Source organism: Bos indicus x Bos taurus, chromosome 1, assembly GCF_003369695.1.
Source record: "Bos indicus x Bos taurus breed Angus x Brahman F1 hybrid chromosome 1, Bos_hybrid_MaternalHap_v2.0, whole genome shotgun sequence".
In the NCBI taxonomy this organism is placed as follows: Eukaryota; Metazoa; Chordata; class Mammalia; order Artiodactyla; family Bovidae; genus Bos; species Bos indicus x Bos taurus.
In genome coordinates, this window is record NC_040076.1 from 87037378 (window position 1) to 87053527 (window position 16150).

Here is a 16150-nt window from a genome sequence, read left to right on the forward strand (position 1 = left end):
ATAACCTCAGGTACCAAGATAACGCATGCATTAGTACTTGCAAAGTCTGCCTACTCGAATATTAACCAAAGCATGCAAGATAACTTTACTGAATGTAAATTTACCCTGTGCATGATTAAGTCTCATAGGTTAGCTTATCTTTCCTTGCTTCTGAACAAGGGAGCATTTTCATGAACTTTGTGTTCCACGAGTTTTTCTACCTTTAGTATCCTATCCTTGAGGTGGTTCTCATGCTATTACACCAAACTTTAGAGAGTCACACAGCTGGTTTATGCAGTGCAGTGTTGCAGCCAGCGCCAAACTAATGCTGTAAGGAAACCAGATATTTAGACATCCAAACAGTTTTTAAAAAGCAGTTGAGGTACAACAGACCCAAAACAAAATCCACATGTCTGAATGCTACTAAACAAAAAGCATATTGATTGCCTCAGCACAGTTCTGAGTTAAGAGTGCATTTCAAGTTTTTTCTAAGTTAGAAATGCTGACATTCTTAATAAGGTGGGGAGGTCAGGGTAATGTCAGGCGTGTGAAAACCGTCATAAGGCAAAGTGGACACAGGGTCTTAATTTCCACAAAGGTCACACATAGTGAGTGGGGCATCTATCACACCACTGTCCTCACCACAGCCCTGTTCGTATGGTAAGTGAGCTACTTGGGGCCACATCCCTTAAGAAACTGGACATGGTCAATCTGTGTAAACACACTGACATTCAAGGTTGATGAGGTGACTTCATAGTCACTCAGAACCAACTCTAAAGTCTTCTCACTGACTTTCTGTGACGCCTGCTTTAAGGAAAATTAAGGACAAGGAGACCAGAAGTGGAGGGGGCAAAGCTCAGTCAGACAATAGCGGTATCCTACGTTAGTGCCAGCTTGGTCACCACTTCATATCCCCGTACATCCCCACACACGTGCAGGTGAGCTCCAAGACCACTGTGTGGAAGCGTTAAACAGTTAAGAGGAGGGAAAAAAACCAGAAAACTAAAGTGTGTGACTTCACAAACTCGCCTCGCATGTGGTACTTTGCCTTGAATAAAGTTTCCACTACCTGCACCCTCTGCAGAAATACCAAAATAGCACACTCTGGAAATAAGTCCCCCAGTCTCAGAACTGTTTTCTTAGGACTGCTCTCCAACACAGAACTCTTGTTGTAGAGCGTCACAGCAAAACCTGACAGGCTTATTGGAACGCTTTCAGAAACCTGCACTCAAAATAATAAGATGGAAAATAAAGAATGAGGCAGTTTACTTACCATAAAATGTGGGGTTTTCTTTCTTAGAGAAGGAAATGGAAGGAATATACACATTCACTGGGGTAGTTTGGCCTTTTCACTGAGATACATAAAAATACCACAAAGGAACTGTGCTACATGAGAAAGATGTTCATGATTGAACATGTTACCAGTAGATAAAAGAAAGAGCAAACCTAAATTTTACTATTTTCAATTCCCCCCACATCATCTAACCCAAACCCTCTTCAATTTCATTTCCCAACTTTGTTTACATTTGTTGAAAATAAACCTGAAACTTTTTACAAACTATAACAAGCATTTATTAACTATTTAGAAAAGATGTTTCTATATATTTTGTATATCTATGAATATTGCATATCTAATCTAAAATACTGAGACAAATTCTTCTGTGATGCTTCCTTATCATGCTCAATTATGTTTAAAATCTTGGGATTTCATTTTTAACCTCAATAGATAACAGAAAAAAATTAACCTTAAATGTTTACATTGAGCTTTTAAATTAAAACCAACCCAAATTAAGTGACCTATAGTAAATTAATGGCAGTAGGGGTGGGGGCGTTAAATTTATTGGCATACTACATGACAATGTATCTGTATATTTAATGAAATATTACATATCATAGCACAACTCTGCTGGGTATTAAGACTTCATCTTAGTATTTCCCTGCATTGCTCTTTGAAATAAAATTACTACCATAAAAATCTCTTATCATATTGATTGATGTGTTTAATTTACTCTGTTGGCTTATAATTTGCAAAGTACCAAGATTAAGGTAGTATTTTTGTACTTACTGGAAGCATGCCTTCCCCTTTTTCACATTATTAAATTGTATTTATATTTGTGCAATTTTAAACTATGTTTTCAAATAAACTTTGTCTGTGGCTTCAAGGTCTTTTCAAATATCTTTCAAAATGGGATACAGGGATCAGAATTGCTTCAAATCAAACAATCCAATTTGTACTCCTGGTTAAAAGGTCTTTTTATTCAATATCACTATGATTTTGCATGAGTTATCTGGAAATCAGGAATGCATTTTTAGATAAAAAACAAAACTTTAAAATCCTCCTCCTTTCTTAAAGTCTAAAATATTAACCTGAAACTGGGTTTTGGTGGATTTTTCTGTTTTTTTTGTTTTTTTTTTTTTAATAAAAGTATTAAAATATATTTGTTTTAGGGTCTTTTTCTTTTTTGGTCAAATCTTTGTTCTTCCCTGGTGGCTCAGAGGTTAAAGCATCTGCCTGCAATGCGGGAGACCTGGGTTCAATCCCTGGGTCGGGAAGATCCCCTGGAGAAGGAAATAGCAACCCACTCCAGTATTCTTGCCTGGAGAATCCCATGGAGAGAGGAGCCTGGTGGGCTACAGTCCACAGGGTTGCAAAGAGTCGGACATGACTGAGTGACTTCACTTTCACTTTGAGCACCTACTAAGTACAGGTCCTGTTCTAGAGCAGGACAGTGGTAAGTAACTCAAATCAAACCTTTGAAGAGCTTGGACATCCACAAGTACTTTTAATAGATGAGAATGCTGCAAAGTGCTAAAAGAACAAGGTAAGTTCTATATATTTAGTGAACTATTATATATCATAGCACAACTCTGTTGGATATTAAGACTTCATCTTAGTATTTTCCCACATTGCTTATGTAGTATGCAAAGTGCTAGAACAACAAGGTTAGTAAGAAATGAGAGTGACTGGGCTCCTTTATCTGGGCAGGTCAGGAAAGGTTTCTCTTACCTGATGTTTGGGGCTGAGATTTAAACAGCAAGAAGCCAGCCCGGTAGAGTTGGGGATTCCCTCCCCAGTGCCCTCTATCTTCCAATCGGAGGCCGCACTTACCCTTGGTGGGATTGTCTTTTCTCCTCTGTAAAATTAAGCTGTACATCTTTTCATTCCTGCTTCACTGTTATTCTCCAGGCAGTAAAGTCCCACCTACCTAGTGGTGAACTGTGGCTCCTCTCCTACCTCTGGCATAACTCAAACCCTTTCTATGTCTCTGACCCCCTCCCCAACTTTTTAAATGTGAATATTAATTTCCTCTCATAGCTGCTTCACTCCATGTGTGTGTACAAAAGCAGCCCAGGGTCTGAATGGTTCTTCACATTTCTTTACAGGGCTCCTTAAGGTAATACCTTACCTATGCAGCACTTCAGGGTTCACAAAGGACTGATATATTTTTTCCTTACCACCTGCTGGTGATCAGCTTAAGGAATCAGAACTTCAGGCATCAATAATTAATTTGGGTATTTTGCCCTGTGGAAGTAAACTACTGATTCTCAGTAGGCACTCTGCTCAAGTTTGCTCACTGAGCTCAGGAGGGTGGAGTCCAGAAGGGCAGCCTTCTCAGCCCCAGTTCTCTGGAAGGGAAACAGGAAGCTAGCTAACATTTCCTGAAGCCTACCTGGTACAGGAGTCCTCAGGCAGAGGTTTCTACTCTGTCATTTTAACCTCAGTGAGCACTCAGGTCCTAAGCTTTTGCTCTACTGCTAATTGTATCCAGTCCATAAGTGTTAGTCACTTAATCGTGACTGACTCTTTGCAACCCCATGGACTATAGCCCACCAGGCTGCTCTGTCCATGGGATTTCCCAGGCAAAAATACTGGAGTGGATTGCCATGACCTTCTCCAGAAGAATCTTTCCGACCCAGGGATCAAACTCAGGTCTTCTGCAATGCGGGCAGATTCTTTACTATCAGAGCACCAGGGAAGCCCTCAATAGCAAGTTATAACGGGAAAATTGATGACTCAAGATTGTTCTTTTAAAATTTACAGAACTGTTAACAAAGTAAGTTCACTAAACTAGAAAGGAAAATGTAAAACTCTGGGAAGAGTTCAACTGGGTAACTTTCTTAAATTAATCCTGTCTCCCTCACACCCCGTCCTAAGATGGCTATCTTGCTTCCTCTTCCCCTCAGAAAATAAATGCAGGAAAGAACTCCCAGACTCACGGCATTGTGTCCTGGTCTCCTCACCATGGCATCTGCCTTCCTCCTGTCCACGCACAAGTCTGCCTAAAGTCAGCTCCAACTCTGGCACCAGATTCTATCTCCTCTTGGCTGTTCGAGAACAGAGGATCAGCACTTCTGCCCTCTCCCTCCTACACCCTTCACATTCTTTATTTGACCATCTTATTTCTCATAGTTAAAAGGAAAAAGTTCTCTCAATCCCACTCAATTCCCTTAGCAGTCACCACCCCACTTTCTTTCTTTTGTACCAAAACTCCTCCAAAGAATTGTCTGTATTCATGTTTTGCAATTCCTCTCCCAAACTGCTCCCATGGAGACTACACATGACTCCAAGTTGATCAGTCTCACAGTGAACTCATCTTACTCAGCCTACCACAGTTATTTGGTCACTCTCACTTCCTCAGGATGCTTTCCTCACTTGGCTTCCATTTCCAGGCACTGTGCTCTTGGTTTCCGTGCACGACAGTGGCCACTCGTCCCTAGGCTCCTTTGCTGGCTCGTCTTCTCCCTGACTTACGTTCAAGGGCTCAGCCCCTCAACCTCTATGTTATTTCCAGTCTCCCTCCATTGAGAATCCCACCCATCTAGGTACCAACCACTCCCAATTTTATATCTACAGTCCAGACTTCTATCCAAAGTCCAGAGTTGTATAGTATGTTCAGCTTCCTAATCAACATCAGCCATGGAGCTCTAATAGGCACTTCAACCTCAACATGTTCCCAACCAGGCTCCTGACCATCTTTCCCCACCACCAGCTGTAACCTCACCACACCCCCTCACCACATTAGCTGACTGCAACTACATTCTTCGGTTGCTCAGAAAAAAACTTTGGGGGCAGCTTTAGCTACTCATTCCCTCACACCCCACATCCCCTCCATCAGGAAATCCTATTGGCCTTACATTCAAATGTATCTAGAATTGCCCATCCACACTGCCCCCACTGATACCACCCATCCCTTTGAGCATCAGTATCTCCCCTTGGTCACCACAGTAGCCCCTATTTCTGTCCTTGTCTTCCTGTCATCTCAGCTAAACAAAGAACAATCTCCCTGAAAATTTGGGTAGAGCAGTTCAGGGCTCCCCATTTTACTCTAGAGTCAAGCCCTTCCAATGCCTCTTTGGCTAAGGCAATCTGGCCCCCACTCTCCTCCTTCCCTTCTAACCACATTGGTTCCCTTGCTGCTTCTCCAACATATCAGATACGTTCCAACCCTGGGGCTACTACTCCAGCCTGGTCCCTCTGCCAAGTGTATCCTTGCCCCAGACATCTATTTGGATGAATGACGCCTTCACCTCCTTCAAGTCTTCTTTCAAGTCTCACCTCCAAATGACACCTTCCCTGGCCAGGTACTTCCCAGATTTAGTACCTCAACGTGCATGCCCATTCCTGCTCTACATTTTTTCCTGAGAGACTCAGTAAGTTTTAACATACCATTTACTTATTTCTTACATTTAGTATCTCTCTTTGGTAGAAAATTAACTTAGCAAGGGCAGAGAGCCATATCTACTTTGGTTACTGATATGTCCAAGACAAGACATATCCTGTCCATGGGATCGCAGAGTTGGACACAACTGAGCGACTGAACAACATGTCCAGGAAAAACAATGTCCAGCACATAGTAGATGGTTAGTAGTTTCTGAATGACGAACCATGCTATACAGATTAACATAATAAATTGGAATCATCTTAATGGAATCATCTTTAGAAAATCACTTGGGAAAAAAGTCAGTGTTGTAATTTTTTTTTAATTTTTAGATTAAAACAATTGGTCAAAACTTCCACAGAGTCAAAATGCTACATGAGTTAAAATGATGACATAAAATACCACAGTAAAAATACCCTGTGTCCACCAAACCATCAGATACTTTACACAACTCATCATAAGTCCTATGCCCACTAAACAGATGAGAAGACCGAGTCTCAGGATATTAAGTACTTACCAAAGTCACAGAGCTAGTCTGTGTTGGAAATAGGATTTGAATTCGTCTATATGCTTCTACTCTTGCCATTACTCCACCCTCACTTCCTACCTCACTGAAAGACTCTTCCTAGTAGATTTTTTTAAAAATTGGTTACATAGGGATGAGAATTACTCACCATTTTCCTGTTAAATTTCTCCACTATGACTGAAGTTTGTCACTGACGACATCTGAAAAGCTGAAGAGTTCAAACAGCACATACACACACTGGTAAAGTCTGCTACTGGACAAGATGGGCTATGCCAACCAGCAGCAGCTGGCTTGCAAACAACTGTCCTAAAACTACAATTCTCTAGGCAGTAAGCAACCTCTCACTATCCCCATCATTTCCTTCTCCTCTTAGTTCCTCACCAAAACAGATGATATGAAACTGATGTCAGTCTTTTTACTTGGATTTTAGAGATAAATAGGTTTTTTTTTTTAATTTAGGTATTAAATGAACATATTTTAAGTAGCAATTAACATGCCCTAGATGGCAAGCAAAATAAGGCCCCTGATAGGTGTCCACATCCTAATCACCTTACATGGCAACAGGAACATTGCAGCTGTGATTAAGGACCCTGAAATGGGAAGATTATCCTGGACTATCTGGGTAAATGCATGTAATTACAAGGGTCTCTGTAAGAAAGAGGCAGGAGATACGACAATGGAAGCGGGTGCTGGAGTGATGCCAGTACTGTCAGAACCAAGGAATGAACCATGGAATGCCAATAGCATTCCCAAACTGGAAGAAGTGGGGAATGGATTTTCCCCTCCAGCTCCCCTCCTGCTAACACCTTGATTTTAGCCCTGTGAGACCCACTTCCAGACCTCTGACCTAATGTATTGTCTTAAGCCACTAAACTTGTGGTAATTTGTCACAGCAGCAATAGGAAACTCATATAGCCTAGAAATATTGTCTTAAAAATGCTGAAGTCTCTTGATTCAACTAGTGCTGATTCTGCTTATACCTACATTAAGGAAGCCATTAGCAAACTGAGAAGCAGGGAACCACAGAAAGGTCTTAACTGATTCCAGTATTCAGCTTGGCACTCAATAGAGAAGAGACCACAGACTCCCACCGCCCTGCCCCTCCCTCCTTAACAGAGGTAACATATTGCCATCACCAATGTTCCACTATTGATGGGGACCCAGCAGCCCCAGTGCCCACACAAAGAAACCCTAAAAAGAAATAAAATTAGTTACCTGTTCGAGTCATGGATAAAAACCTGCAAAAGGCAAGATCAGTTCACCTGGCGGTTTTACGAAAGAAAAAAGAGCCACAAAGGAACCTCAGATTGTGAGAATAGCTTTTAATTTTAAAAGAAGTGAAGCAATAAATCATCCATCTCTCTTTCCATCACAGGCAAATAGTCTCCCAAAACATTTGAGATATTTCAAACAACAACTGTGACTAGTGCAAAATAAACACCGACTCTTCAGGAACCAACCGAGCAGATGGGTGCAGGCCTCCGCGGAGGCCAGGCGGAGCGGCCAGATGTGCACATTTATTTCAACATGCCCGGCCCTGGACAGATGAAAACAGTGGGAGGGGAAACCACAAGAGAATGTTGCCCAAAGTGAAACAAGCCTGCCCAACACCCTCATGTGGCTAATATCCTTGGCACCTGGAAGATGCTTTAAAAAGAAACCCAAAGTCAGCAGCTTTTAGGCAAAACTGAAGGAACAGGGTTTGGGCTCACGTGTTTCTGGTTTTCATTTGGGGTCTTCTATATACATATATTGGTGCTTAGGTAGAAAAGTCTGCTTTCTAGAAGGCATTCTGTAGCTCACAGTGCTCCCGACTCCAATGAAAATGTTTGTGCTGCTTCTCTATGGATGCTTTGCAGAATTACCTTCCATGCCCACGTGATCTCCACTACCTCCCCCGCACCACCTGACCCAGAGGAGCGCTGTCCAACAGAAGTGCAACACGTGTCTAATTTCAATCTCTTTTGGTAGCCACATTAAAAAAAGATTAAAAGGAAGTGAAACTTTATCAATGTCTTGATATGTCTAAAATACTGTCATTTAGCACACAGTATAAAATATTGATGCAATATTTTGCATTCTTTCTGGTATTAAGCCTTCCAAATCTGGTATGCATTTTCTGTCTACAGCACCACATTTCCAGTCATAAGCCACATGTGGCCATGGATGACTGTGTTGAATCACATGGGTCTACAGAATCATAACACAAACTCTTCCAGGATGATCTACTGAGTAGGGAATCTCTGTGGCACTGCCTGGGCGATCTTATACACCAACTTAAGGGTACAGAAGCTTGTTCTGTAACATAGAATTTTCGACCTTAGGTAAAGCATAGAATCACAATTTATCTAGCCCTGTCCCCCCATCCTGCTTCCCACACCAGCCATCTCCCCACATGGATGATGTGATGCAGCAACCGTGATGCCTACCGGATGAAAAGAAGACATCATTTCTGTGGTAGAAAAACTTACTTGAGGATCACAGCTATAACTGAATTAGAATAAGATAATATTCCATAAAGGTTACAGAGCTTAGCTGAAGGTAGTTCTGATGTTTTTCAGGGCAAGATGTGCTGTAAAGCAGATTTTTCATCTTTGAGGAAAAAGATAAAGGTAACAAAATACTGACTGGGAAGTGGAGAGGGGAAAAAAAAAAGAAAGTAATTACCCAAGAAACTGGGACTAGAAGTTGGGGTGGGGACACTAAAAACAAGACAAGTTCAAAAGTGGGATGTGTGAGCTATTAGAAACATAACATCTAACCTCTATGTGCCCTCACATCTCACATGTGTGACCATAGTAGCAAATGTAGGAAAATAGAATTGAATGTTAGGGCAGAAAGGGACTCCTGAGCTTATCTGGTCTAACCCACTCATTTTAAGGAAAAAGGCCTGGGGAGATAAAGCAACTCGGCCCCATGTCACTTAGAAGCAGAGTCAGGCTACAAATCCAGGTGCTCTCACTATAGATTGCAGGTAAGGCTCCATCCAGTTCAGGTGAAGGAACCGATGATGTTGGGAGGAACAGGCTACTCCCTACAACCCACAGTGAGCACAGGGGAATGGCAGACACATTCTCTTGTAGGTGGGAGAAAACAGCCAGTCAATTCAAAATATTAAAGCAATGTTGACATAAAATGGCATTCATATGGGACTCTTCCTAATAGTTCTGTTTGCATACTTTTTCTCCCCTCGAAAAAAGAATCCCAATATGAATTAAACTGGATTTCTAATGAATTATGTGGGCATTTAGATCAACTAACAAAACAAGAACCTTGATATGCTGTACGTTTCAAGACACATTCATCAGGATTTTACACAGATGGGTATCAAAAGATATTTACAGGAAGAAAGTGCTCTCTTTCACGTACACACACACACACACACACAGAGTGAGAATTTCACAATTACACCACCGCCTAAGACAAAAGATTCCTAACAGGTTGATGACCAGTTGACAAAATACATTATTCCAGTTTTCGGTCATAAATCATCTCACCTACATACATGTATAAAATTAAGCAGTATATTCCAGACTGATTCCAGGGAAGCCTGCCTTGAACATATTAAGATATACATATTAATACATTTATAAGCATGAAAGAAGACTGATATTTGCTCCAGTTTTCCCCAACTCACAATCTGAAATAAAGAAGAACACATATACAAAACTTTGCCTTGTATAAATAGCCCTTTGTTGTGTGAGGCAGAAAAAAAAGGCAGTCATATTCTACTTTCTTATGATGTGTTTAGGTATCAAAAGGGCTGAATTTCTTTTTCTACTTCATGAATTAAATAATATGTAGCCTAAAACCATATATACTGGCTTGAAACCATTCATTCTGCAAAGTTTTATTATAAAAGTTTTTAATTTGTTCAGAATACACATGCTATTTTTGTCCACATTTCAATCCAAAGCCCCAGTCACCCTCCCACCCTCCAGGAAGGGCCTTCACTTTGTAACTGCAGTCAAAAGAAGTCATTTTCACGTGTGTTCATTATTCTGTGATCCTCAGCCCTAAGGAGACTGGATTTTGTAAAGCTGATTAGTGTGGGGGTTTCCGGGAGAGCCAGGGACTTGTGTCACCGAGTGGGGCTACTTTAGGATGTCTGAGACAATGTGAAAAGGTGACCCCAGTGGGCAGTTTAGTAGAGAGTTACTGCACCGTGAGCTCCCTCCCTCTGCCAATCTCATTTGTTCCCAAACTGAAGAAACATCAGGAGAGAAGAGAAGCACACTCTACTAGCCACACTGGCCCCACACTGCCTGCTGCTCTCCAGAGGGTCAGCGTATCAGATCTCACCACATTCTCAAAGTGCACCCGGAAAGGAAGAGCAGACTCATCACACCACTGTCAAGAGAAGGAAAGTGAGATGTGGGGGGGATGAGGGGACTTTCCCAGCCATGGGCAGCACCCAAGTCCCCAGGCCTCAGGCTCCACATCCTTCACTCACAAGCCTAACAGATCTCCCATGAGAAGGCCCCCCAATCATAACCAGAATCCTGACTGTTCATAACACACATCTCATAATTCAGTTTCTGGATTTACAGAATTGTGAAATTCTGTGCTTAATTTCACCCCGTTGCTTCTACTTTATTTTCCTACAGTTTCCAGAAAGATCCTTTCTAACCAACCAAAAGCATGTTAAGCAGGCAGCAATAAGTCCTTTTATATTTGACTGCACAATCTGAAATAGAAAGTCCAGAGACCCTAGCATTCGGTATAGAGCAGTAGAAAAATTAGAGACTGCTGTTCAAAATTAGAGACTTTTTCATCACATCTGAAACTCTGATCAAATCCCAGGTTCCAACTAAAATACTGAAATGCCAAAATGGAAATGATGGTCTTTCATAGCATCACAGAAACTTTCTTTGCATCTGAAACCTTTAAACTGCTGATGATCACACTATTGGTCATGGCAGAGAAGCAGTGGAGGCAAGTCAGGAGGTGATTAGCCAAGGGCAGAGATGAAATTCTGCCCCAGAAAACACAGACATGGAGGCAAGTGACGAGCTGGGGGATGAGGAAATTACGGACATATTTGGGACACTTATCATGATTCCAGGGAGTTGTCATGTGTTATGGTAAGAAGAGATCAGCTATTTTAACTAACAACACACGTGCCTATGCCTTAGAGGGAAGGGCTGCTGAGAAACAGAATTCATCTACTTTTGGCAGAGAAAACACTGCTGCTGGGGGCATCTGCGTTCATATCACCAAATGTCACAAGTCCAAGTGAATTCTAGACAGCACTGCAACGGCCCTTCTAATGCTGGAAAACCTAAGTGGGGAACTAATTTTTTTTTAACTGTTCCTGAGATATAGTTTCTTTAAAATATTTACTTGCTTTTTCAACTATTTTAACCATGAGAAACCAACCCGTCACAGCTTTTCTAGTTGACTATAAAGGTCTCACACTCTCAGTCTCACTCTCACACACATTCATACAATTGTATTATGCATTTTGATATGATTAAATTAAAAATATCTTTCATTGCTGATGTTCTAATTGACTATACACAGAGAGATCAGAAGGTGTGTCATGAAAAAAATTATGTCACAAATAGAGCTCAGCCCAGTTACTGATTTTCGATATGAAACCAAAGTGGGCTTTTGGTTTATGGTGGGTGAGGCTACACAACTGGCCCTACTGGTTTCTCTGGGGACCACTACCACTGACCCCAAAGCAAACACGGGGTCTGGCGGCACTTCCCGTTTTCAGTGTGCTAGTGGGGATTCCCCCGCCAGGGATATGAATGCTTTTTAAAAATCATCTTCTTCTTAAACATTTATAAAAAGAAAAACTATCTACAGTAGTGTATTATCACTAATAGAAATTTCCTCCCAGTTCTACTTTAGAAGGCATCAAATGATGTTCTTTAAATAAACTATAAATACCCCACGTATTCCCTCATGTCTGGCTGTCCCAACCTCGTTTTTTTTTTTTTTCTTTTGGCAAATTAAAAAGGCGTACGGCTTCTTCTTGCCAATGTGTACATCTGAGGTTTAGCTTGGTATCCTGCGGTAAAAGTACATGTAGCCCAGGTCTTTAGGGGGCCTTTCTGAGGCACAAACTTTGTGGTCATTGTAGATCACCCATCTGAAAACAAAACACAGAAGCGAGTGATGGATTTCAGTCAGTTCTAGGAAACCGCAGAAGAAAGTTACTGCACCATACTTAAAATAATCAAGATGTTTTAAGATAAACCAAACTCAAGTCTATTGCATCAAAGGAAACAGAACGTTGGCAGAAAGCTACACTGCTCTTTATTCTCAATTCAATCAAGAAGGAGCTCCTAAAGGAGCCTCCAAGCATTGCCATCTGCAGACGTCCCTAGACGGCCTCAGAAATGGAGTCAAAGACATATGTGGCTGTTTCAGTCATAAATAGACATGCAGTGAACAATTATACAACCATTAAAATGTCTTCAAATGATATTTGGTAGAGTGAGAAAATAATATAATATGAAGTGGAGAAAAGCAGATTACAAAATTGTACTTACTGTGTATGAACTTCAAGCTTTTAGAAAAGTTGTAAATACATACATATGCGTGTATACAGACAAACACATACCCTCTTCCCATTGAAAATAGTAAAACAGAAATGTATCAAAATAGAGACTATGGTTCTCTCTCTGCTTCCAGACAACATGTTCTTCATATGATTTTGTATCTTACAAATTCCCTTATGATGAAATTCACGGATTTTTCTATTCTAATTAAGCTATTTTTCTTAAGACATATTTTTAAAAGAGCTGTCATGCTTGGTAATAAAATGAATTCACTATAAATTAAGTTCCTATGCTCAACTATTTTACAAATCAAGTTGAGAAGCCAAGACTTAAATGACAGACGGAAAAGGACCACAGTGGATTTCTGGCTGGAGACCAGTCACTCCTGCAGCAAGAGGTCAGGGTTCTACCAGGAGAGGCCAAGGTTATGTGGTTCTTCAGTGTCCATGTGGCCAAGCGCTGCCTCAAGCAGAGCTGACCCACAGGACAGGCCACTCAGTGGGAGTTCAAGGAAGGGAAACCAGGGGGGCCTTGAGGGATCCAGCCCAGGAAGAAGACTCTGAAGAGAGCAGCAGCCTGACACCCCACAACTGTCTCATTCCCAGCTCACCACACCCCTCACAATTCTTGAAGCCAAGGCTACAACAGGGCGAACACTAGGTGTTAGAGCTGCCAGACAGAACACAGGGTACCCAGTCAAATCTGAGTATCATATAAGCGACAAGTACTTTTTTAATATAAGGATGTCCCATGTAATAGTTGAGACATATTTATCCTAAAAAGTTATTCATCATCTGAAATTCAAACGTAGTAGGGCATCCTGGTTTTCTGGCTTTGCTTCATTTTGTTGGCTAAATCTGGCGATCCTGCAGAGGTTCCAGATACAGACTCGCATTCTTCTGCGGGAAGCCTCTTGACTCTGGGACGTCCCCCTGCTATGATGGTGAACAGTGGCTCTCAGCACCAGCTCTGACACGGCTGCAAAGGCCAAGCTGTTCAGCCTCTCCGAGCTTCAGGGTCTTCATGTATAAAATGGCTTTGAGAGTCTATCCCTACAAGACCACTGTGAGAACCAAATGCCATGACACACGAGACACCTAGCCGAGTGCCTGGCACGTAGCAGGTGCTCAATAAAACAGCTATCATTTTACCTTCTTAAAAAGACTCACCTTCCTTCCTTTTTAATGTGACAAACGTAGTGGCCACTCATTGTAGACGTTCCCATGTGACTGATGAACGCAAATAATTCATACACTACGGAAGAGGAAACAACTCAGTTACTAGGCAGCATTTCTAGAAATAAATAGCACTTCTGTTCAGAATTTAATGCCAAGGAGAATGGAATCCAGCAACTGTTCAGACTTAAAAACAAAATGTATTCAGTTGCTAGGCTGAGAACACATACACACACCCGCAACGTGACAGTAACTTCAACCTGCAAATCATAACCAAACAGGACATAGGAGAGCTGACAGTAAGCGCCTGTCTGAAAAGGGATTAAAAACCCCACAGCCCAGTCTGGTGGCAAGCACGTGGGTCTAAAAGGGTGGTCCTGGCTCCATCACCTCCACGCAGCATGAGGGTGGAGAAGCTGAACTCCTTTCTTCACAGAAATGCAAAATCCACCCACTTTACAAGGCTCTATGAGGCTTAAATGAGCAATTCAGACTAAAATACCACAGAAATGTCAGGATTCAGAGGAAGAAAGCAGATAGCTGTTATCATTTATAGACAGGGATAATGCTCAGAATATACATCCTGTGATTTCTGACTTGCTCATGATGATAAACCAAATGGGACCAAAATTCAGGCTTCACGCTTTCTGAACAAGGAGATATATAGTCTCTTGGAGCCTGAGATGGACATTTATTCTCTAACAAATACCTCCTGCCATCTAGCACAAATGCTGTACCAAATCCACGGTGAACGAATTTCAGCTCATGCTCCCCGGCCAATCTGAGGTCTACACAACACCTTCACAACACAGAGTGGGTGTACAGACTGGTACTCGTCCATCTCCTCAAACCGCTATAGACTACGATGGGATAGGTACAGAAGCGGAGCGAGTGTTCATAATAGTTTGAGAGCACTATTCATGTCTGTTGAATCTAATAAGGGAAAAAATGGGCTTGCCTATTCATTTTTTTGGTACTCAATTTTTGCTGTATTTTGCAAGGGTGTTGGTTCTGGACAGACCCTTTTCTTGCTGCTCCCTCTTTCATCCCTTCTCCCCCTTGCTGTTTACCAGGACTAATCCACGCATTCAGCTAGGAATCCTCAGTCAGTACCGTACACATTGCACACCTCCTCTCCGCAAACATTTTCCCAGGAAATGACTTTCTTTTGGTTGTCCAGATGCCTGACTTCTCTTCTTCCGGACTTTTAAACACTGATGACCTGGGGCTGTGACCTCAGACCTTTCTTCCTTCTATCTTCACACCTACCCCGCACATTCTCTCCCTCCCTCCCTTTTCAACTCTGTTCTCACCACCACCCTCCCTCTCCAAGTGTCTCATGGCATTAACTGGAATTATGTTCTTTTTCATTTCTGGAATGTTTACCACTGATGTATAGAACTACAATTGAATTTTGTATATTGGCCTGTTTCTTGCAATCTTGCTGAAGATTTATTTCCTGCAATCTTCCTGAAGCCATTTACTAGTTCTAATAGTTTTTAAAGTAAATTCCTTAGAATTTTCTATATACATGCGTGCTAAGTTGCTTCAGTCGTTTCTGACTCTTTGCAACCCTATGGACTACAGCCGGTCAGGCTCCCCTGTCCATGGGATTCTGCAGGCAAGAGTACTGGAGTGGGTTGCCATGCCCTCCTCCAGGGGATCTTCCAGACCCAAGGATCGAAACTGAGCCTCTTAGGTCTCCTGCATTGGCAGGCAGGTTCTTTACCACTAGCACCACCTGGGAAGCCCTTCTGTATACAAGACCAAGTCATTTGTAAACAGAAATAGTTGTACTTCTTTCTTGCCTATTTCTTTTTCTTGCTTAACTGCCATGGCTAGAACCTCTTGCACGATGTTAAACAGAAATACTGAAGTGGGTAGCCTTTCCCTTCTCCAAGGGATCGTCCCAAGTCAGGGATCAAACCCAGGTCTCCCTCATTGTAGGCGGATTCTTTACCAGCTGAGCCACCAGGGATGTGGGTAGATGCCCTTTATCAGGTTGAGAAAGTTCCCTTTCATTGCCAGTTTGTTAAGCATTCTCTCCTCCCACCATTTCCTTCAAAATATACACAGAATCGACTACTACTTACCACCTCCACTAGTAACCCCCAATCCAAGTTACCAGCATCTCCTGTCTGAATTAGTACAATACATTCCACTCCTACCAGGGCTCCCTGCTTCCTCCCTTACCCCCTAGCGACCATTCTCAGTACGGCTTCAAAGCTCGCTCTTACACTGGCCCATGACAGCCCCCAACCTCCTCCCACTCTCCTGCTCACTCCACTCCAGCTCCTC

The 16150-nt window shown here is 42.0% G+C and overlaps 2 protein-coding genes across 4 annotated transcripts in view; one reads left to right on the forward strand and one right to left on the reverse strand.

Annotated features, from left to right (window-relative positions):
• The window catches only part of PEX5L (peroxisomal biogenesis factor 5 like), a 314349-nt gene that overhangs the window by 291714 nt on the left and 6485 nt on the right, over positions 1-16150 (forward strand). Inside the window, exon 15 of one of the 2 annotated variants that reach the window (XM_027540360.1) lies at positions 4165-5401. The exons of the other annotated variant lie outside the window; for it this stretch is intronic. Within the exon in view, the coding sequence (XP_027396161.1) occupies positions 4165-4171 (7 nt within the window). The 3' untranslated portion in view covers positions 4172-5401. Of the gene's footprint in view, positions 1-4164; positions 5402-16150 lie in introns of those variants that run through there. 2 annotated transcript variants of the gene reach the window in all.
• The window catches only part of USP13 (ubiquitin specific peptidase 13), a 130957-nt gene continuing 122274 nt past the window's right edge, over positions 7468-16150 (reverse strand). For both annotated transcript variants that reach the window (XM_027540338.1, XM_027540340.1), the window contains exons 20-21: positions 13847-13931; positions 7468-12265 (exon numbers count right to left, since the gene is read on the reverse strand). In XM_027540338.1, the coding sequence (XP_027396139.1) occupies positions 12172-12265; positions 13847-13931 (179 nt within the window). In that variant the 3' untranslated portion in view covers positions 7468-12171. The remainder of the gene's footprint in view (positions 12266-13846; positions 13932-16150) is intronic.